This window comes from Schistocerca gregaria, chromosome 2, assembly GCF_023897955.1.
Source record: "Schistocerca gregaria isolate iqSchGreg1 chromosome 2, iqSchGreg1.2, whole genome shotgun sequence".
Lineage (NCBI taxonomy): Eukaryota > Metazoa > Arthropoda > Insecta > Orthoptera > Acrididae > Schistocerca > Schistocerca gregaria.
This window is the reverse complement of record NC_064921.1, coordinates 447,704,714-447,729,333: the sequence shown is the minus strand read 5'-3', so window position 1 is coordinate 447,729,333 and position 24,620 is coordinate 447,704,714. Positions and strand designations below refer to the sequence as shown.

The 24,620-nt window shown below is 39.0% G+C and overlaps 1 protein-coding gene across 1 annotated transcript in view; it reads right to left on the bottom strand.

Moving 5' to 3' along the window:
* Positions 1–9,222: 9,222 nt before the first annotated feature.
* Positions 9,223–24,620, bottom strand: part of LOC126325528 (plasmanylethanolamine desaturase) — a 58,624-nt gene continuing 43,226 nt past the window's right edge. The window contains exon 4 of the mRNA XM_049995239.1: positions 9,223–12,482. Within this exon, the coding sequence (XP_049851196.1) occupies positions 12,222–12,482 (261 nt within the window). The 3' untranslated portion in view covers positions 9,223–12,221. The remainder of the gene's footprint in view (positions 12,483–24,620) is intronic.

Genomic DNA, 24,620 nt, shown 5'->3' with positions numbered 1-24,620 from the left:
TCAACAGCAGCACAGACCATCGTTCATAGTCACTTAGGCCTTACTAAGAGATGTGCCTGTTGGGTGCCACATTCCCTGACAGAAAGCCAAAAGGAGGCGAGAGTGGACTGTTATCGTTTCATGTTGGAAAAATTCAATGGAGGGAAGTCCCAAGACACCTACAATATCGTCACAGGTGATGAAACGTGCGTCTACCTTTATGGCCCCAAAACGAAGCGACAGTCTTCTGTGTGGTGCTTTCCAGGGGAGGAACCACCCACAGAAGTCGGAGCTCTGGAAAAAAGATGGTGGCAACTTTTTTCACAAAGATCAGGCATCTCACCTCTCTGACCCTGGATACACGTCGTACAGTCAATGCTGAATGGTACACAAATGATTGTCTTCCAAAAGTCATCACCACATGGAAGTCACAGCAGCTAAAGTCCAAGAGTGGGCACCTTCTGCTGCATCATGACAATGCATCTGCGCACACGGCTGCCAGAACGATGGATTTTCTGGAGAAGGAAAAAGTACAAGTGTTACCCCATCCCCCCTATTCGCCTGACCTGGCCTCCTGTGACTTCTTTCTGTTCCCTAAAACTAAGGAAAAAATTCGAGGGCAGCGGTTTTCATCAGATGAAGAGGCCATTGAAGTGTACGAGAGTGCACTAAGTGACACCCCAAAAGAAGCTTGGACTGAAACATTTTCTAAGTGGTTTCAGTGAAGGGAAAAATGTATACATGCTAATGGAGAGTACTCTGAAAAGCTGTAGACGTTTTTCTGCAAATAAATTTTTTTCCACACATTCTGCTAAAAGCTTTCGGCATAGCCCTCGTATCACACATAGCTCACAATGAGCAAATACTGCCAGATGTTGTGAAGGCAGTAAAGAATGTATGTGTCATGGCCACAACTAAATTTGGGACTGGAAATTTCATTAAACGTATTATGAGTAATCATTACACAGACAACGAATGGCACATTAGCAATTGAGTCCCTTTTATGTAAAATTTCTCCCAGGAATAGCTGGAGAGTAGGTCTTGCATTAAGTGCTTCTGTGCTCCATACATCAGTCCTCTAAAGATCAGTGGCTGCCTTCTCCTTATTTTATGAACTTTACGATTTACCATAGACGGTGGTGCGAACACCTTAAATCACTGTCCCTCGTACAGTACAGTGCCTGTATAGCTCCATTCACTATCTGATTATTGTTCTCAGTGCCACCTTTAACCCGTAACTGGTATACTTTAATCTTTATGAAAAGGCTGATGAGGTCATAAAACTAGGTCATTTATGATTACATTCACAAGATATTCAGAAAATGCCTGAAGGATTCACTCACAAAAGTTCTAGCCATCTCACTGCAAACGTCAAGTGTGTTCAAAGTCTGTACTACTTTACATTGGAGAGTCTGACTTGTCGTTTGAAATGAGTAATTCATCATTAGTAGGAAACTAATTCTGGTTATTCCTGATGAAATTGTTATAATAAGTATACAGTATATTTTGCCAGTATATCAAGTATTAAGCTAGGCTGGTCAAATTGAGTGTTCAACAGTGTTGTTTGACCACATGGGTGTGATTTAACGTGTTGCCTGCCACAAGGCCACTGGTGGACACAGCAGAGGTTCACACCTGACACTGTGCGCCCACTGGTGGCCACATGCTACAATCTGTTTAGTACAGTATGTCCTCGGTTGGCATGTAAAGCTAAAAAAAAGTTCAAAATGTTGAAAAAGGTTTTGTAACTGACTTCCTGTAAACTGGCATCAGTTTCATCAACAAAAACAAATGAATGCACAACATTGCAGTAGATGGTATATACTGTACTAAATATATAACATATACTGTAATATATAATATACTGCACTAAACATAGTGGAGCACGTAGCAGTCAATGGGCACACAGTGTCAGCTTTGAGTCTCTGTTGTGTCTGCCAGTGGTCTTGTGACAGTTAATGTGTTAAGGATACAAGTAAATTTCATGAAACCAAATGAGAGTAAAGCAGAAATTAGTGAATATGTTCAGGAGTGAATTCACCTAGTTGGCTCTATGCATATGAGAAGCAGACAAAATTCAAGACACACTGTTTCTGAGGGTGGTGAAGTTGCATATGAGAAGACAACTGTTAGTATTCAATTACTTACAGCTTATTCAAAGGTGTCAGCAGAGTGTTACACAAATCATGTCTATGAGCGGGGCAACCAATGCAAAATTTCCCAGAAGCAAAAAATCAAAATGCAATGGAAACAAAAGTTCAGTCTTCTTTTTGACTGGTGCCAAGCAAACTTAATTTGATTGTGGGCTTAACACAACAACAAATTGTTACTGAATTATTCTGTTTCTTGGCTGTTTTCATGGAATCTGACATGATGGATGCTGAAAGCACCCCAGGAGGTCTGTGTATTTGCTAGGTTTGTGAAACATTGAATGCCTTTGGACACTAAAAGAGTTGCAATGATCAACTTTAAATATAAATCCTGATAACTGCTGAGAAAACACTTCATGGCCACAAATATGGTATCTTAAAATACTGTGCTGACATGGTAGGAGACAAGCAAGGTATTATTTATTTATTTTTATTCATCCAAGAATTCTCACAATGATATAGGAATTGCCATGTAATACAATAAAAGAATCAATAGGTCAAAATAAATATACACAGAATATGAGGATAGGAAAAATGGTCAGCCATGGCTTTGATGAAGGAACCATTCCTGCATCTGCCTGAAGTGATTTACAAAAACTGCAGAAAACACAAATCAGGACAGCTGGACAGAGCCAACCCCATCCTATGAATATGAAGTTAGTGTTTCAAAAGCTCCATTACCTCATTGGGTAGGTCCCTATTACACAATATTCTTTGAGTTATACACAAGTTGCTCCTAATAACTTACAATGTAAGACATATTATCATCACTGCACACATTATGGACATCTTCCAATAACTTATGGGCCATGACAATACTCCTATGCCCTTGCATTAACTCCAGTCTTTTCAGAAAACTAACTCCAAGGTCACCAAAAATCAACTGTAGTCCACGTATGTTTCTCTGTCTGGCAATTGTTTTACTACACATTTATCAGCAGATGATGTGTGAACCATCTCTACCTTTTGCACCCCATTTTCCAGGTAAGACTGGAGCCACTTGTTCACTATTCATCTGGCACCTAGTGCTTGTTTGCACTATTTTATGTTCAACAGTGTCAGAATTCTTGGACAACCACAGAATATGACTAACACAGTCATCCTAGTCAGAAGCTTCAAGAACCAATTTTGTATAGCCGACATTGTACTTCTTCCACTTCAGAAACCAAACTGTGCTTTGTTAGATGGGCTGTAGTATTATCCATCCTCATGACCGAATCACTTATTTTTGAGAATAAACACACTGGTGAAACTGCCCTGTCACTTTTGTTACTTTCTGCATTACGTTTCTTTAGTAAGGGCACAATTCTTGCATGCTTTATGTACTCTGAAACAATACTTAACTAAAGGACTCTCATTATGGCTGTCAATGAGGCTTGTATGCTGTCTACACTTGCCTTCAGAACAGACTGGAACCTCAGCTACTCCTGCTCGCCCCCTCCCCCCTTTTTTTCTAAAATTTCTGTATTGTCTTCCTAACTTCAATGTCTGTTGTGGAAAACATCTTTGTGCTTGCTGTGTTAAGTCATTGTGGGTGCTACACGTGTTTTACTAAGATCTCTCCACAAATCCTCCACAATGCTACAGAAACAGAAATTTACAAAATTTGCCATTTCCTGAGGATTTTCTATTTTTCTGCTCCCATCTTTGAATAGTATGTTGTCATACTTTCACCTACCTTTTCTAGTTGATGATATCCCGCACTACTTAATGTTTTCTACATTAAATATTATTTTACCCTTTTAATGCAGCAAGTAGTAACTTCCTATATACAGAAACACACACACACACACACACACACACACACACACACACACACACACACACACACACACACACTTGTGATAGTAATCTAGAAACTGTAGATTAGTATAGTACCTGAGAACACACACACACACACACAAACACACACACACACACACACACACACACACACACACACTTGTGATAGTAATCTAGAAACTGTAGATTAGTATAGTACCTGAGAAATTTAAATGTCTGGGAAGACTTTCTAATACCTCCTGTTATCCATTTATTTCCTTATCTGCTGCTGTAGAAGTGGTTACTTTTCAAAATGTCGCCTATACAATTAATTTAAGCCATGTGCAGCATCTACATTTTTTTGCACATGCACCCCAGGTTTGATTTGCCCGTGCTCTTGAAAAGTAGGTATTTTATATTCCTTTTTCCACTTTGAATGGAATAACAAACTAAACCATTATTTAACTGTGCCAGGTACGTGACATTAGAAAACTGTCGGCCACAATTCCATCTGATGGTAAGGTGGGCAACTTATATATTATTATCTCCAAAATAATCACATTACAATGGATATAACAAATGGCATTACAGTGATGAAAAGGGTGAAATTCAAGCCTACATCAGGAACAGTAAAAGAAAGAAGCACGATTCATTCAAACAGTGGCAGATGAAAGTAAATTGGTCTCCTTGGTGCAGAACCCCATAATTTTATTCTTAGAAATATATACCATTTTAAGCAATGATTTGAATTTACAAGAACATCAGTATTTAAACTGGCACACATTTCTAGAAGAATCACAGGAATTCTAGTCATTTACACTTAATCTGAAAGTGTGTTCACCAGATATGCACATTTAATTTTGGCAAGATTATTAAGTATATACCAGTCAAATGCTGATCATATCATTTTTTCTGTGAAATATCTCACACAGAGGAGATCATATATTAAATAATGTGACTGCTGTCACCTACTCTACTCTGTTCTAAGCTCACACCACCACCACCACCACCACCACCACCACCACCACCACCACCACCACCACCACCTGACACGCACGCACACAAATTTTACACCATTACAGCTGCTACTTATCAACAGCTGTCACATCCTTCAGTGTCAATGTCTGCCCAAAATGTGTTTCTGCCAATGTGAATTTAGCTACAGAGTAAACATTAGAATGAAGTAATTGGGTGTTCATATACACAAGTTGTACAGCTCCACAGTTAAATCAATGATCTTCAACAACACTCAACCTTCACTTTTATACTGATTATGTACAATCAGTTTCAGTCTCACAGTGGTAACACTTTGTGAATTGCTGGGATACAGCATCTACTTTCTCCATGGAAATCACAGAAATTCCATGCCTGAAAAGGAATCCCGGTCTGAAATTCACTGCAGTATCTGCAAGACCCATCAGTTTTGCCATGTTACCTTAACTACATGAAAGGGCCAGGCACCTGTTACTACGCACATGGCACTAACACGCATGAAGGTGAGTGTGAGAACTGATGACCTGGTGAAGCTGAGTCATGGAAAAAATGAGGGATGGGGAACAATTGCTACTTGTGCAGCTTCTGCATGCATATGCAGTGCATTACCAGGCATTCTGTCCCATTTACTCCCTGTCTATGAATATCAGTGAGATATGCTAGGGACAGAAGTGTGTAGGAATAATGTCATACTGGTACCACATACTAGCATACAACTGCAAAAGAATTTTCTCTACAAGTTCAAATACCATGCACCACTCAATTTGTAGTCTCCAAAAATTGCAGTCCAAATTTTAACTGAGAACCACAGCTGGTAATTTCTTATACAGTTAGTGTGTGAATTTTCAACAGTTCAAACAAGGGTACTGTGGGAGTTCGAAATATGTCCTGTTGCGAAACCATGACCCTTCAGTAACCACAAAAAATTCTGGAAATTTGGGGATGGCAACATACTCATAACTGAAGAACTGTCAGAAGTACTGTTTGCATTAAAGCTCAGGCTGTCTCCCAGCTTTAACTGCTCTATTAAGGATTTAACTTCTCACCATATAGGAACTGCCAAAGGCTCACGTGACTGACAAAAAATCCATGGATCACTGAATGTGTGTTCATTTTTGGATTGCCAGCTCCATGTAACTCTGCAAATTTGAGAGTCTATATTGTTCTCCTTCAACAGGGTTGATATTTGTCACCAGGCACACCTCTTGTTAGCTCTGTCTATGGTCAACAGCGGTGAGCATTGGTTTGCTAGGAAGTTGTCGATTGGGGTACTTCTTCAGACTTGTCTGAAACACACACATTTATGAAAAGTTCTGCAAATGTATAACTGCCTTTCAAGAAGGCAGACTGTTTTCACAGAAGTTGAAGACAATCTGCAAGTACAGACATACAGTGCAAAACATGACAAGAAGCCAACTGTACACTGACTAAGATACACTAGCCTTCCATCTACAACAGTAACAAGCCATGTGATGGAAAGAGAGAGAAAATATCTCACAGCACTACTGATACTCAATTTTTCATTTTTTAGTCATGGAAAAACGTTCAAAATGCCACCCTCTATAAATCCTCACATTCTGAAAACTTCAGTTGGTCACATCCAGTACAGTAACTACAATATAACTTGGAAAGTGAACTTTTAAACCGATTCATTTTTACTGAATTCCTATTCAGTGTTTCAATAACCTTACTGACAGTCTACACTACAAGTGCACAACCATGACTTGTTCAGATCAGTGGAACCAGCTTCATACGTGCAAGCTGCACATTTAACAAGTCACAACAAAGTTAAGACCATGCTATGTCAAAATACAGAGACATTATTTAGACATAGAATGGCTATTGATAATAATTGCAGAATATTCAGTGTGGTGCTTTACTTAATTGTTTACCTACAACTATCAAAAAATTTATTGAAATGTTGTTGTTGTGGTCTTCAGTCCTGAGACTGGTTTCATGCAGCTCTCCATGCTACTCTATCCTGTGAAAGCTTCATCTCCCAGTACCTACTGCAACTTACATCCTTCTGAATCTGCTTAGTGTATTCATCTCTTGGTCTCCCTCTACAATTTTTACCCTCCAAGCTGACCTCCAATACTAAGTTGGCGATCCCTTGATGTCTCAGAACATGTCCTACCAACCGATCCCTTCTTCTAGTCAAGTTGTGCCACAAACTTCTTCTCCCCAATCCTATTCAATACCTCCTCATTCGTTACGTGATCTACCCATCTAATCTTCAGCATTCTTCTGAAGCACCACATTTCGAAAGCTTCTATTCTCTTCTTGTCCAAACTATTTATCGTCCATGTTTCACTTCCATACATAGCTACATTCCATACAAATACTTTCAGAAATGACTTCCCGACACGTAAATCTACGCTCGATGTTAACAAATTTCTCTTCTTCAGAAACGTTTTCCTTCCCATTGCCAGTCTACATTTTATATCCTCTCTACTTTGACCATCATCAGTTATTTTACTCGCCAAATAGCAAAATTCATTTACTACTTTAACTGTCACATTTCCTAATCTAATTCCCTCAGTATCACCCGACTTAATTCGACTACATTCCATTATCCTCGTTTTGCTTTTGTTGATGTTCATCCTATATCCTCCTTTCAAGAAGCTATCCATTCCATTCAACTGCTCTTCCAAGTCCTTTGTTGTCTCTGACAGAATTACAATTTCATCGGCGAACCTTAAAGTTCTTATTTCTTCTCCATGGATTATAATACCTACTCCGAATTTTTCTTTTGTTTCCTTTACTGCTTGCTCAATATACAGATGGAATAACATCAGGGAGAGGCTACAACTCTGCCTCACTCCCTTCCCAACCACTGCTTCCCTTTCATGTCCCTCGTCTCTTATAACTGCCATCTGGTTTCTGTACAAATTGTAAATAGCCTTTCACTCCCTGTATTTTACCCCTGCCACCTTTAGAATTTGGAAGAGAGTATTCCAGTCAACATTGTCAAAAGCTTTCTCTAAGTCTACAAATGCTAGAAACATAGGTTTGTTTTTCCTTAATCTTTCTTTTAAGATAAGTCTTAAGGTCAGTATTGCCTCACGTGTTCCAGTATTTCTACGGAATCCAAACTAATCTTCCCCGAGGTCGGATTCTACTAGTTTTTCTATTCGTCTTATTGAAATAATAATATATTTACTGATTTTCTACGCAAACAATGTCAGTCCATATACAACATATTCAATGTCTAGCAGGAGCAGATAGTGCCAGGGGAAATAGTGACTTGAAATTAAGTTTATCGGGACTGCCACAAATCACAATCAGTATGTTTTATTTATTTATTTATTTATTTTACCAGTATCCCTCTATAATTTTACAAAAACATAATCAGAAACTCTGGAATTTAATGCAACGAAGCATGATGATACTGAACATATTTCATTTACAATATGGAAAGTTATGTTTTATTTACAGAAGTTGGTTGGTTACATTACAAAATTCACATTGCTACTGGAAATAGAAATTTACGTTTCAATTGCTACTTTTATGGCATATATATAGAAATGTCATTTCTCTACTGGACAGACTTTCATTGTGCTATGATATCTGTCAAGATATATTTACAAATACATCGAGAAAAATATCCTGCTCAATAATAATACTACATTACCTTTGATACACACTGCCAGTGAGATTGCAAGCACTGTTGCACACCCAACTTAATCTCAGGTGTCAGTAATGTAATCAGCCAACTACTGTCTTTTAAAATGTGAGTTACCATGTTGTCTGAGTGGCCAGATATAGTGGTCATTGTGTGTGACATGTGCTTTCTTTTATGAATGTGTGACTTTTCCTTTTCTGAAGAAGGCTTGGGCCAAAAACTTACTGTATAATAGTCTTTTCGCTGTGGCTGTCTGCAACTCAACATATCACCTTTATGGTAAGTAGCAATTTATCATTTTTATAATTGTTGAAGTTATCGTATTGTAAATGAAATACGTTCTTTAATGTCAATGTAAGATTCCATAGTGTCACACTCTGTTATATTAACTTCCTGAGTTTCTGATGACGCTCTTGTAAAATTTTACAGTGAAACTGGTAAAAATAAAACAAAATGATTGAAACTTGTGGCTGTCCTGATAAATTACATTCAATGCCACTGAGCTATAACATCACTATAACCAAAACACACACACACACACACACACACACACACACACACACACACACACACACACACACACGTGTAACACACAAGCTTGTATGAATTTATGAGGTAAAGAACTAATTAATAGACATTTAGGAAAGAGGAATAACAAACGACGACATTTTTTTTTTTTTCCAATGACACAGTGATTGCAATGTGAAATCTGTATTTACAAAGCAAGCACATGAAAAATTTATTCACGCTGTACACAAATAACTTCACACAACAGGGAAAGAAATAAAAAAATGTATCAAAGCTATAATCTGAAAATTCACAAGAACAGATAAATTATTTCACAAAACTTCTGAAACCAAATTACGGTTAACAGACATTGCTATCAAATAACTTCACAGTTTAATATTTTCAATTATTTCCAAAATCTTGTGAAAATACCACTGCTCACTTTAGGCTACAGAGGAACCCATCATTTTTACAATTAGTTGCACAAATTAATGATACAAAAAAAGTTACCCCACAATGTATAGTGAGTAAATGATAACATCCAATGTGAAGTACATTTCATTAGAGGATACATCATAGGCCACACAAACTAAACTTTACACACAACAGAAGTAAATTTACACTCCTGATAAAGGTGTAATAATCGAATCACATGTTTCTTCTCTTTCAATGTTTCATAAGACCTACCCTTTGTAGTCTTACCCTGAAGCCATATCATGAAGTAGCCAACAAAAAGTACTTACTGCTTCAGATTAATCGCATGAAATGTCGGAAACAACACTGTAATATTGAGGGGAAGTGTGTTGGACAACAACACACACTGGTGAGTATCTTTTCTACATAAAATATTGAAAGAAGAGGGGAAGAATTGAGGAAAGAAATCTGCAGCAAAGATATTCAATTTTCTTACAGCATGAGATCAGTAGTCTGTATACTCTATGAACTCAAGCAGAAGAAAGTGTAATGAGGAAAGATATGAAGTTATTGAGGAGATGGGCTGTGTTTTAAATCTTGGGAAACAAACAGTCAATGATGTGTACACATATTTGACTTAAACAAGATAAAATAGAAGTATATTACACTGATATTTTTGATTAGAAACCAAACCTTTCAACTGCTTGCCCAGATTTATTCCAGATTGTATGCACAGGCAATTTCCACATCAATCAAGAACTCAGTAATAAACTTCAATGGGTCCACTACCATTACTAACAACATTGCGCACAGGCATGTCCTCGAATTCTCTAGTCTTCTTCTTCTTCTTTCCTTCAAGAACCTTTGACCCACTCAATCTTTGTTGAAATTAAAAATATCTTAATTCTTTGATTCATTTGCTTATTTTTGTGTTGCCCCAGTGAACAGGCAAGAGTTGTCACGAAATGACTCAAGATGTGCACGTCTTAGCAACATAATCCACATAATTACAGAATACATAAACCTGTATGGATGAGTGTTATATAACTACAATGACTGTAGCAAAGCAGTGCGCTGTTTAGGCACTTAGTCTAATTTATCCCATAGTCTACATTTTATTTTGGACTTGAGGCGACAGGTCTCACAAGAAGCAATTTGTACTCAGCTGACTAGCTTGGGGCACTCTGGTATAAAACATGCACACACGCACACACACCTGAGAATACATACAGCCTCATAATGTGGCAGATTGCAATTCAGTTAGTACACCTTTTCAACTGTCATACCTATGAAAACAAGTACTTACAATTATGGACAAATCAATTTTGCACAGCCAGGTAACATTTGATTGTATTTGTAGATACAAGACTCCAACAATATCATGTTGTTTGTTTATAAATAAAGAGGAAAAGAATTTATTAAAAAAAGAACACTTTTAAATTTTCAACTCTTCACTAACCCATTCATTCACAACACATTAAAGTCCTACAGGAATTGGTATGGAATTTATGTTACCTTCAATCTCGGCACATATTAATTTCATATCAAAATACAAGTCAGATGCTTTTCTTTTTACAATTTTATGTGCAAGAAAACAATGTTTCCATCGAAATGAAATCAAACATAAGCTTTTTTTTTAACTTTTGCAGTCACAACCAGCACAGTTTTTGTTTTAAAACTTGCAAAAATAGATTAGTTATGCACTCGATGTGTAGGTCCATACAAGCTACTCCTGGCAGCACCATCGATGAAAGAGTTTATATATAAGGCAGTTTATGAGCCATAAGTAATTTAGTGTATAAATAAGTAAAGCTACACAAACTATTAAGCAACAGTGTTGTTTTGGAAACATGGTATGTAATAAAAAATATGAAATGATGATGTACTATAGTTTATCTAAAATAATCTTTGGATTAAGCTTCTAATTTTGTCACAGATACAAATATGCAAGCAATTGACAATAAAAAAAACTGTATACAAGAGCCTATCATAACAACCTCCACAAAAAACACTGAACAGTCACCGGCATCCTTATACTCTTGCGCAGGTTTGCAGTTTGAAATACGTCAATTGTAAAAAATAAAACACCAAGCATTCAACAAACCATCTTCACCAACTTGAACAGTATTGCATTAATTGCTCTCAGTCAGCCACATCACATCTCATTTTTAAAAATTCTGTTATTAAATATATATGTATATGTAATTACAAAAGCGATTGTACGTGAAAGTCTTTTTGGCCTTTAAACAAGGGCACAACTCTGCTCATGCGCAATTATCATCACTTCACTATATTTGTTATAGTTCTATTGAGTGCTTTCAGTCACCAATATAAAAGTAAAAATTATAATTAAGAACTACTTACATCCAAAAAAATGCTGTGCTGCACCTTACCCTTTGGTCCCTGAAGGCATAATCTGCTTCGAATACTGCCTTATCAATTCCAGGTGGCGTACTAATATATTTCATATATTTACAACAGAGCAATAAAAGTAGTTTGGTTAGACAAAACTAACCACCATTTCCTTTGTTACACTCACTGATTCATTAATTACAGTTCATAAAGTCAACACATTCAGGGAAGAAAGGGCAAACAGTTTTTCTTCAATTTAGTTCCCAAAAAACTGGGAACAAATGACCAAACATTAAGCTCCAGACTCATCCTCGTGAGATTCCAGATGCAAAAAATGGCATAACTTAAAAAAAGTGATGTTGTATTTAGTAGGTATAAAAGTATGTTCAACAAAGATCTTTCTCCTGAGAAAAGACTAGGCACAAGCCCAGTGTTTCACCTCACGTTCTCTTTTGTGCCCACTTAAAGTCATCTGCTCTCGGCTTACAACCAGTCAAGAATTCAATTACACACTCCAACGTTTGCCAAAAACGTATCTTCTCTAATGGCCAGTTAAGCCACCCTGTAGTTATGCAAAAATAGGTTTCGTGAGGTGCAACATGGTGAATCCGATGATGTCTTCGTGGGAGTATTATGTGATACTCTTGTAGAAGAACAACCCAACGCGGCAATCCGAAGTATGTATGTGACCACTTGTGGATCTGAAAATAATAATAAATCAATGAAAATAAGTTTGAAGTGCAGTCATTAGACTAATACAGATTGCACATCTCTCTCTCTCTCTCTCTCTCTCTCTCTCTCTCGCCCCCCCCCCCCCCTCCCCCCCTGAAAATCCTTAAATATGGTAGGGTGAGCAGGATATTTATAGCTTAATCATTCAGGACAAAGGAGGCATGGGAACTGCATGCTGATCCCCTATTCCCATATCTGTTACAACTGTTTTCATGCAGTCTAGCTTACCTCTCCAGGTTTAGTGCACTCTTTCATAATGGGCCACAATTTCATTCCGATTTTCTCAAGCTGGTCTCTGCTATTGCAGATTTACATATTTCTCTCTATTTTATGTTCCATATGCAATCACCCCAGCATTCAACCACAGTTAGGACTGTCCTCTGTGCAGTTACACAGAAGTTTGTATCCTTCTGCTGGTCTGAGACCAAAGTAGTCTTTCAGGGGTCATGACATATTTAATCTCTGGTGGCAGTCATAATCCCAGTTTCAAGACACACCTTTGTAGTACGTGGCCTACTTTGATGAACATAGCAACACAGTGTGCAAGATTTACAGAAGGAATCTGTATGTTCCATTCCATCTGACTATATGCTTCAATTTTAGTACCAGCATCTAAATGAGTTCCAATTTTGTTCAAACTTATTCTTCTGAAAGTATCATATCAAATAATGAGAAATGTAGGATGGAAAAATGACAACATTAGGAAAAGGATAGATTGCTATTCACCATATAGTGGGATGTTGAGTCACAGATAGGTACAACAAGAAAGCTGCTGAACACACAAGTTTTCAACCAAAAAGATCTTCAACAAATAAACAGACCACGTGCAAACTCACAAGTGACCACAGTGTCTGGCATCCTTTTGGTTGAAAACTTATTTTTTCATAGTTTTTTTGTTGTGCATCTGTGACTTATCATCTTCACTATATGGTGACTAGCAATCTATCCTTTTCATAATATTGTTTTCTGAACATATGATTTACGTGCTCAAATTCAGACTCTAGGTTGTCATTATTTAACATCTGTAAAGACAGTTCACTTTAGCACTGGAAGATAAAACACTCCCCCTAAAGAGAAATGAGAAGGGTCACTCTGTCATCCTGTGGTGCACTGTAAGCCTACTCACTTGCTTGTGAGAAACGTTTTTACAATCAAGCATAAAACAAAACTGTGTTAACAAATCTACATACACAGTAAAGGCTAGCTTGTGGTCAGAAAAAGCAATTTTAGTAAGATGTAAATTAATGAAGCTTTTAGGAACTAAAATAGATGGAGGAGAGCTCTAATAATGAGAAATCTAAAGAGGCTGGCTGTAATTGTCCCTTACTTGCAAAAAAATAGATCACATATAATAAAGGTAATGACTGATATTGATATTGTGATTTTTACCAAAGATCAAACATATGGTGCGACCCAAGGAAAACAACATGTTATCAGAAGCTAGGATGGGCATCTGGATGTTTAAAACTATTTATCGTAATTTTGCCTCGTTAAAATTCACACCCGTTCATTAACAAATGCATATCTTAGTAAGTAAGAACGTGATCAGAAATCCACGAACTATGACGAAACTAGTAAGAGATACGGACTGCACACCAAAGTCGGCAGTCGGCGTTAAGAGCTCTTCCTGTCTTGTTCGATGGTAGCCACGCTGTCGGTTACAAATAGTTTGTGACATGAGTGTTTAATTATTGATCTAATAGGAATAAAAGTGGTATTACGGCATTCTGAATGTTAATTTCGAGTAAATGGATCCCCCAAAGTTGACAGACAGCAATTTCAGGTAATTAGCTTCCACCAACAGACATCCAATGCGCCAATGAAGAATCTGCATGGGACGACATTTAGGAGAGTTGCACCACACACAGGTAGGAGGAAATTTGATGACACAACCCACCAAGGCGGATCAAGGAAGGTCCGACTTACACTCGCAAATTCCAGGTGGAAATGCTGACCAGTAATATTGTATGTCACTTATACCATCCCCTACAGACTCGCGGCTAAGCTGAGTAATTCCCATGTGCTTTTGGTGACAATTACACAGAACAAACTATTCTAAATGTGGGATGAATAAACTATGAAACAAATGGTGCTTACATGAGAACTAAATAAGTCTGGAATGGCAATAAAGGGAGAGAGAAATCGTTGAAAAATCCTAGCTCATCATCATGCTTTGTACTAGAAATATGCAGTGAACAAACGAATGGAAATTCAAATTTGTGACAATAATAAACAGAAAATAAAATAAGTTTCTGGGTGTAGCCTTGGGGGGGGGGGGGGAGGGGGGCAGGGGGGGTATGGGGGGTATGGGGTAGATGGGGAGGGAGGGGGGGGGGGGGGTTACAAGCACTAGTTATGGAAGGTAAATTATACAGCACAAAAGTTAAAAGGTGTGCTATGTATAATGTAGGGACTTCTGGCTGTTAGCACCACACAGGTAATTATTATTTAATGCTGAATTTCACTTTAAGAACTGTCTTCTGGCTAAGACAGTTAACGAATTACACAAGTAAGCAACATGTAATTTTCTAGCAGCTACAGACTTGCTACCCATGTGTCAGAATACAAATTCTATGTTCCAAGGATTTCTTCCTGTCATTTATCATATCTTTGATCTCTCACAATGACTTGTATACATGGAAAATGCCAAGTTGCACTATGCTTTAGAGTCTATTTACACTGTAGACCCTCTATAGCTGACTGGATAAATCACTTGCAAGGTTAGAGGAAGGCAGCGGCATACTGTCTCAGATACGATCAAGCCTTGTAAAGCTCTGGCACCATCAAATCAATCTTTAACTCAATCATACTTTATTTTAGCTATAGGAACTTTAAAGCTAAATATACAAGGATATTTAAAGGCATTAATTTATTGCAGCCCGAACAACATATTCTCTTTCCACAAAGATACAGGACTTATAACAGAATATTAATCAAATAGTAAATAATTTTACATAAAGACAGTGGACTTTGAACAGCAAACAGAAGAAGTCCACTTTACCTTAAAGAGTTAATACAAGAAAATAACAAAAATTCTGCACATACATTGTGGTAAAAGTGACAGTGGCTATGAAACAGAAAATAACAGAAACCATTAGCTATATTAATACATAGAAATACAAACAATACTTACTAATACCTTAATAGATTGTGTTACATATATTTATTTATTGGCTTTTTTATCTATGATAACATGTTATGCTACAGATATCAGACAAGTGCACTATTTTTTATGCACAAATAGAATAATATGTAATATAGACTACATGAACTAAATGTATGATGATGATAATAAAAGTGTGTGCTAGACTGGGACTCTAACCGGGGACCTGACCTATTCACTGGCAAGTGCTCTACTAATTGAGCTACCAAGGTGTGACACACAACCAATCCTTACAGCTTTACTTCTGCTGGTACCTCATCTCCTACCTTCCACACTGCACAGAAGTTCTCCTGTGAAACTTGCAGGACTAGCACTGTTGAAAGAAAGAATACTGAAGAGACATGGCTTAACCACACCACGTAGGATATTTTTGCAGAATGAATTTTCTCTCATCAGCAGAGTGTGTGCCAATACGAAACTTCCTGGCAGATTAAAACTGTGTGGCATACTTAGACTCAAAACTGGGACCTTTGTATTTTACTGGCAAGTGCTTGGAGGTAGAAGACAAGGTACCAACAAAAGAAAAGCTTTGAGGATGGGTTGTGAGTCATGTTTGGGTTGCTTGTTTGGTAGAGCATTTGCTCACAAAAGGCAAAGTCATAAGTTCAGTGAAAAATTAATTCTGAAACTCCTTCAGTCTATTGCTAAGCCATGTCTCAGCAGTACCCTTTCTTCCTGGAAAGCTAGTCCTGCAAGTTTCACAGGGGAAGTTCTGTGAAGGTTGAAAGGTAGGAGATGTAGTACTGGCAGAGGTAAAGCTGTGAGGACGGATTGTGGCTCGTGCTTGGGTAACTCAGTTGGTAGAGCACTTGCCCACAATGGGGAGTGATCACTGGTAAAGGTCCTGGTACAGCAAACAATTTCAATTGACAGGAAATTTCATTAGCAGCGGATGCTCCACTGCAGAATGAAAAATGTCTCTATGATAACTTTAGGAGTCAATAAGCAAAGCAAATAAATGTGTAATATTTTACACAGTAATTTACGTATCTATGCAATTACTAATTACATAAAAATGTCAAAATGTAAATATGATCAGAAGGCTTGTTTAAAGGACTATATCCTCAATAGCTTTCATTTTTACAGAGAGTTTACTGAAAAGTTTCAATATCATGTATAATGGGCCCCTCTGACAAATTCTGGTGTTTGTATAGATTGTAAAATAGTTTTTGCTGATTCTGGTCTTATGGTCATGGACATACAATTTCATCTGCAAACTTTTGTCATTGTCTATCATGTTTGTTTTGAAAAATAAAATGGTTTCTTTAAAGTATGTGCATGGTAATGGAAGTATGTTAAGTGTTATGAAGCCAGGTTTGCACAGTTCCCTTACTTCACTTACTGCTATTATTTTAAAGGCCTCCTCCTGAATTTTCAATGTTCTGAGTGCTGCTTGAGTGTTTCCCCAGCATGCAATTCCATAGTTCAGATGTGACTAAATGTAAGCACAATATGCCAAACTCCAGGATGGAACAAAAACAACAGTAATGGGCAAAGGGTGAAGAGCTACTCACCACAAAGGAGGCACGGTGTGCACAGTCAAAATGAATGCTAGAAATATTCAGCTGACTGAGTAAGTCCATCACACATTCACACAACCACAACTCTTACACATGGCTACTGTCATCTCTAGGCTCTGAGGTAAGGAGTAATCTTTGCTGAGCTGAATAATTTGATAGTCAGCACATCTGGGAGCATCACATGAGCAAGACAACAATGCAGAAACAGTACACAGGACTGCGTCACTGTCCAGCCACAAAGGTGCACCCATGTCATTAGCAAGTACGACCGAGGACTGGAGCAACTGAATCACAATCTCTGCCAGAGTTTCAATCATCTCCCATAGAGCCCTGGAATGAAAAATGGACTCCCACTACCTACCTCATCCCTCCCACAGTGATATTCCCACCCACTGAGCATATACAATATCATTGTTCATTCGTAGACCTAAATGCTAGATCTGTCCCATACATCCTCACACTACCATATACTCCAGTTCTGTCTCACGAATTTCGTACCTCGTCAAAGGCAGAGCCAGCTGTAGAGGCAGCCATCTTCTCCGACAACTTAGCTACAACCACTGTGCTGCATTATACATAAGCATGACAAATAACAATTTGTCTGTCTGCAGGATGGCTACTGACTGGCTAACTGGCAAAGAGAGAGCTGGACCACCCAGTTGCTAACCGTACTGCCAAACACGATATGCTTCACTTTAACAACAGCTTCACAGCCTTTGCCATCTGGATTCTTCCCAATATCAGCTTTTCTGAACATCACAGGTAGGAACTCTGCCTGCAGCATTCCCTTGTTGCCCTAACACCCCCCCCCCCCCCCCCAACCTTCCCCACCCACAACCCCTTTGCTAGTCCCTGTTGTCCATCTGCCTATCCCCTTCTATTTCCAATACCTGTACTACATGCGCTTTCTATCCCATCAACACACCTGCATAGTCTTTTTCGCTTCACTACATCTCTTTGCCTCTCGCCTCCTCCCCTTCCCAGTGCATCTAACAGTCCAATCCTATTCCCACCACATCCCTGCACAGTCCCACACCCCAACCTGCTATCCCTCTCCTTCACCACCCCACTTGCTCTGGCCATGTTCCACACAATCTGAATATGCAGAATCCATGCCATGTCTAATTAACAATTGTCCAGGTCAAACCTAGTCAGGGCACTTTTCACTTCTTAACATCTCAGCAAAGATTGCTGCTTATCTCAGATGCATTCACAGTCAGCTTTTAGCATGCAGAGGCAACAGTGGTCATGTGTGCGAGCTGTGATAGTTTTTTTTTATGTCTGACGAGGGCCTTAGTCTGACAGCTGAATATTTCTACAATTCTTAGTATCCATTTTTAAAAGAGTAATACTTAAGAACAAGGATTATTTATTATTCTTGAATAGAAAGAAGCATCTTAAGGACTCTGGCACAGAGAGAAAATTTATAGAACAGGTGACAGTAGAGGAAATTTGAGTTAATCCTCTCCCTAGCTGCCATTAAGTGTCAGTCTCTGGATATAAATCAAATATTGTACCCCTAGGGTACTTTCCTGAATTTAATAACCCGCATTTGAATCTCTGGATTTCATTATTATTCCGAACTGCCAATGCAGGTCTGTAGCTAAGTAATCCTACAGTAGCATTATTTTTTTGTCATGTTTATCTTATGCACAATAATACTGACTACAAAAAAATTACAAATTATGATTAGCTTGTCACAGATTTAGTCTGTGTTTTTTGTGTATTATTTGCATGATCTGTTGTAGGCTGGTGAGTTTCAAGACTGCTTAACTGTCACTATAGCAGATGAAGCCTTTTCTTCACTTCTTTGCCATCAGTCACAGGTCTCCTATGAGTCTGCTGTTATTCCCTGAGTAATACGTTGGAGGCCCGACTTTAGTTGTTATCCATTACTGTCCAGGTTGAATCTTTAAAGGAAACAACTGCACTCTAACACTTGGCTTTGTTGTGCTCCCTGCTTTTAAGTTAAAGTGAGATACTATATGCTCAAGTGTTTCCTCTACTCTGGCCATGTTTCACACAATCTGAATACGCAGAATCCATGCCGTGTCTAATTAATAATTGTCCAGGTCAAACCTAGTCAGGGCACCTTTCACTTCTTAACAGCTTCCTCAATGATGAGGAATAGTGAATGTATTCCTTGGCCCACTGCACTTTGTTCGCTCCACCTTGGTGTTGCCTGGGCATAACTACTGCCTCATCATTGCTGTTTGTTGATACTATAGTATGTATTTTGTGAAGTCAGTTAATCAGTTGAGATGGAACTTGCATAGAAAAAAAGGAAATGGTGACATGTCAGCCTGACAAGTATCTGTTTCCATTGCAGTCTTTCACCATGGTCTTTTACAATGATGATCACAGGCCCAGGATCTTATCAAAATTTTTGTAACCATAGACAGTTGAGAAAGGCACTCGGCAGTACTTTCTACAGTGCACATCACTTCTACAAACAGCAACAAACAAATATGTACAAAATTACCCAAACACTGGATTTAAATTAAGGAAAATACAGACACTCTTAAATTTACTTGCATGTCTGAAAGAACAGACACTGTTGATGACCCACACACACAGTGGTACAACATAATTCCAAGTTTATTTCCTAACTGCAAATTCTTTGATCTCAGCTGTATTAGGCACAGACTCTCTACCTATTAGCGATCTGTGAAAATTTGTGGCATCAGTGCACACTCCCGGTCCACCATAAATTTTCAGATGTCACTGATAAGCAGCACACCCATATACCTAATACAGCTGTCACAGAATTTGTAGTCAGCAAATAATTCCAAATTCTGAAATTTGTCTCAAGATGTTTACTATGAAGATTGATAATGCACTGCTAATGATTAAAATTTCAACACCACGAAGATGACATGCAACTAATATCAAATTGGCATGAAATGCACTACTTGTTTGGATATGCAAGTGGTTAGCATTTCAGCATGACCATACAAAGTAGGTATGAGTAACACTATCGACAATGAGTGATGATAAGATAATGCTCAACTGTCTGTTGTCCACGCTATCTTGACCTACCGCAATACAGAGGATATTTTACTGTTACAGTGAGCAGCCTGGTCATTGTATGATGATGTACCCACATCTGTTCTCCAAGCTCAGTTTCACTATGCCCTGCAAGGGTACTAAATTTCACTCCATGTTTAAACACAAATCGACAACAAATTTCGTCATGTGCACTTTCCACTATACTGTAATAGTATAATAAGTAAAATTCCATTATTAAGTATCCTTCCTGATGTTATAATTTTAAAGGCCAACAGTTTGCTACAAAAGGGGTGGCCTACAAAAATATTTTTTCAAATATTAGGAGCCACAGCTGTATTAGGTTGTTGCGTCAAGATATATTTTGTTCTGAAAATATACGAAGCATTAAAATTTATACATGAGTGGTGAAACACTGCAATTTGTGTGTTTCAGCAGTTTGCCCTAATGGAGAAGAAAATGATATGTGCCCAGAACAAAAACTGAGCATAAAACAGCCTCCTCCTGTTTAGATTTACTCTGCTAACTGCAATAACCAACTTAATAAGATTTAAGTACCATTACACAACTGAATATAATTCTCAGTACAAAATTTACAATGAACTAGTTGTAAAAACAAAGATACATTGTATGTCAATGAAGCACTTTAAAATCTCAATTATTTCACTATCTCCTCTAAGCAAAAGCCTCCCTCCTACTTCTCACTTATTTTCTTCTCTTGCCCACTCCACCTTGACACAACTCTGCCCAATCTACCTTCCGAACTGGAGGCATTATGTTTTCAGCCAGCACAGTGTAGCTTTATGGTTGTGCCTATCTGCAACTCAACATCTCTGCTATATGGCGAGTAGTAATGTATCCCTTTTTCATAATATTGTCAATGATGGTGACTTGACAGATATGAACAAAACTTCTGATGGTATCATTCTGAAATTTATGGACAACCCGTTGCAATGAATATTAATTTATATTTTTAGACAGACCATAAACGCCTAAACAATCTTCATCTGCAGAGCTTTCTGCTACTTTCAGTGTAGCCTCCACTTATTTACACACATTTTTCCTTCCATTCTACTGCAAGGATGAGTTAGAAAAGTCTGATCCATTTGTTCGAGGATACTGATGCACTGATTTCTGAATGCCCTCAATTGTCTCACAGCACTGACTTTGCACCTATTCTTTCATAGAACAGAAAATATGGTAGTATGATTGTGTCCACAATACCGCTAGCAGTTTGAGGCCACATGTTATTGATGCACGATGATCCTCAATGGATGTTTACCATGGAATGCACAATGATGTGTGTGTGGATGCAACAGAAAACATTTACTCTCTCTCCAGGGTTTGGAAAATGCGGCAGAATGCAAATCCTCTGCACCCACGATGTGCTAGCCATAACTTTCCCAGCAGAACACACAGTCCCCGGTTTCTTTCTTGTGGGTGAATCTGAATAAGTGCTCAGCCATTCCATATTGTGGTGTTACGTTTTGGGCTCATAATCATGGAACCAGCTTTCATTACCTATCACAACACTCATCACAAGGCTGTTTCCTTCATTTTGACATCTCTGAAGACAACATCAGATGGTTATTTTCTCAAGTTGGTAGTCCTCAGTCAATGAGCATAAACACAAGGTTTCAGTCATTTCTTGTGTTACATTACATCCTACTGATAGTTCTGTAATGATTTCATTCACAGTGACATGGCTGTCTTCTTTTAATACACACACTCTACCCCCCCCCCCCCCCTCTCTCATACTATGAAGGCAGTTCAAGGGCGACTATTAAAAGGTTCATCTTGGATGCTCATGTTCTCAGCTTTGATACATGTCATTCTTCCCTTAGATTCCTGGCACACCTACAAGTACAATTACGAATGAGAAATTTTAGCAGAATACTTTGTATCTTTAATAAGGAATTCAATGACGGCACACTGCTCAAAATGAAACATCAATGTTCACCATATATAGCCTATGCGCAAATAATAACAGATGACGACACCACAATGTCTCAACACATAGTATGAAGTTTTTAGATCATGATAATGTAGTAAATTCCTACACTGTTGGAATTGCATCTATAACAAAGGATTGCTTACTACCTTCAGTTCAAAACCCTTGACCAGGTAGGTAGGTAGGTAGGTAGGTAGGTAGGTAGGTAGGTTTGTTTAAAAGAGGGGGGGAAGGACCAAACTACGAGGTCATCAGTCCCTTGTTCCAAATAAAACAATGCCACAAGTGTGAGAATAAAACAAACGAGACTGACAACTCTCAACAGATTGGAAGGAAAAATAACAAAAACAATGGAAGGCAACAAACATGTATATGGACAAAAGGGGGCATGAAAACCACAGAAATGCAAGAAATGGGATGAAAAGATTAAAAACAACAAAGCAGATTACCATGGCTGGCTGAACAGGAGGATAAAAAAGGAGAAGTCAGCCACTGCTTAATACACTAAAACCTCCTCCCTAGAAGCACAAGGATGGAGGACACAGAGGGACAAAGGACATGCTCTAAAACTTAGATCAAATGATAAAACCCACCCTCACGAATAAAATGTAAAACTAAATCAGCCGATGAGGAATTGTCATATAAAATTAGCGGCAACGAGTCCAGTACCCCAAGATTTCATGGCTGAGCAGTCAAAGTGGGACAGTGCACGAGAATATGGGCCACTGTCAACCGGCAGCCACATCGACACTCAGGCAGGTCTTCATGGCGCAGGAGGTAACCATGTGTCATCCAAGTATGGCCACTGTGGAGCCGGCAGAGAACCACAGAATCCCTGAGAGAGGCCCACATGGAAGACTTCCACACATTCATAGTCTCCTTAATGACACACAGTTTGTTGTGTGTACTATTATGCCATCCTGTCTCCCAAAGCCGAAAAACCCTATGGTGTAAGTCAGAATGCAAGTCAGGTTCACAGATGCCCATCTCCTGAATTGGTTTCCACGTAGCCTGTTTGGCCAGCCTGCCGTGAAGTTCGTTTCCTGGGACGCCGACATGTCCTGGGATGCACACAAACACCACTGAATGAGGAGACTGGTCCAGGGCATCGATGGACTCCTGGATGGACACTACCAAAGGATGGAGAGGGTAGCACTGGTCAATAGCTTATAGTCTGCTCAAGGAGACAGTACACAGATAAAACGGGTCGCCGGGGCATGAGTGGATATACTGAAACGCAGGAGAGATGGCCACCAGCTCTGCTGTGAATACACTGCAACTATCAGGCAAGGAATGCTTTCAAAATGGCCTCTGGACATAGGTGAAGTCAACATGACCATCAGCCTTTGAGCCATCGGTGTAAAACACTTCAGAGCCCCAAAACACACAAAGAATTGAGAGGAAGTGACAGCAGAGAGCGGCAGGAGTAACTGAGTCCTTAGGGTCATGCGAAAGGTCCAAATGAATCTGCGGCCTAGGTGTACAGCATGGAGGTGGTAAAGGGAAGGACTCCAGTTCAGACAGAAGGGTTCGCATGTGAACTGCAATCATTAGCCTTGACCTGTGCCGCCAATGGGGGAGATGAACTGCCAGGGGTTGAAAAAGGAAACGGTAATTCAGATGCTCAGGAGAACTTCGAATGTGTGCAACATAACTAGTGAGCAGTTGTGCATGTTGGATCTGCAATGGAGGGACTCCAGCCTTCAGCAGGACACTGGTCACCAGATTTGTTCTAAAAGCTCCCGTCGCTAGGCGAACGCCACAGTGGTTCAATGGGTCAGGTACATGCAACACTGAGGGCGCCGCCAAATCATAAACTAAACTCCCATAGTCAAGGTGGGATTGAACAAGAACTACGCAGTGCTGCAGTAGAGTACAGCGATCTGCACCCCAGTTGGTGTTGCTCAGGCAGCGGAGGGCATTGAGGTGCTGCCAGCACTTCCACTTCAGCTGACAAAGGTGGGGTAGCCAAGTCAACTGGGTGTCAAAAACCAGTGCTAAAAATTGATATGTCTCCACTACAGTGAGCAGATCACCAAGAAGGAAAAGTTCTGGTTCCGGATGAACGGTATGATGCCAACAGAAGTGCATGACACACAACTTAGCAGGCAAAAAATGGAAGCCATGGGCAAGAGCCCATGACTGTGCCTTGTGGATGGCTCCCTGTAGGCGCCACTCAGTAACACCAGCAATAGTGATGCAGTACGAAATGCAGAAGTCGTCTGCATACAGAGAGGGTGAGACGGATAGCCCACAGCGGCTGCTAGATCATTAATGGCCACTAAAAATATTGACACTCAATACAGAGCCTTGCGGGATCCCATTTTCCTGAATATGAGGGGAACTATGGGAGGGTATTAAAAAACTGGTACAATGTTATGACAAGTGGCTCAATATTGATGGAAATTGTGTAGAAAAGTAGATTAAGATACAGGCTTCCATGTAAAAACAAAATTATTGAGATATC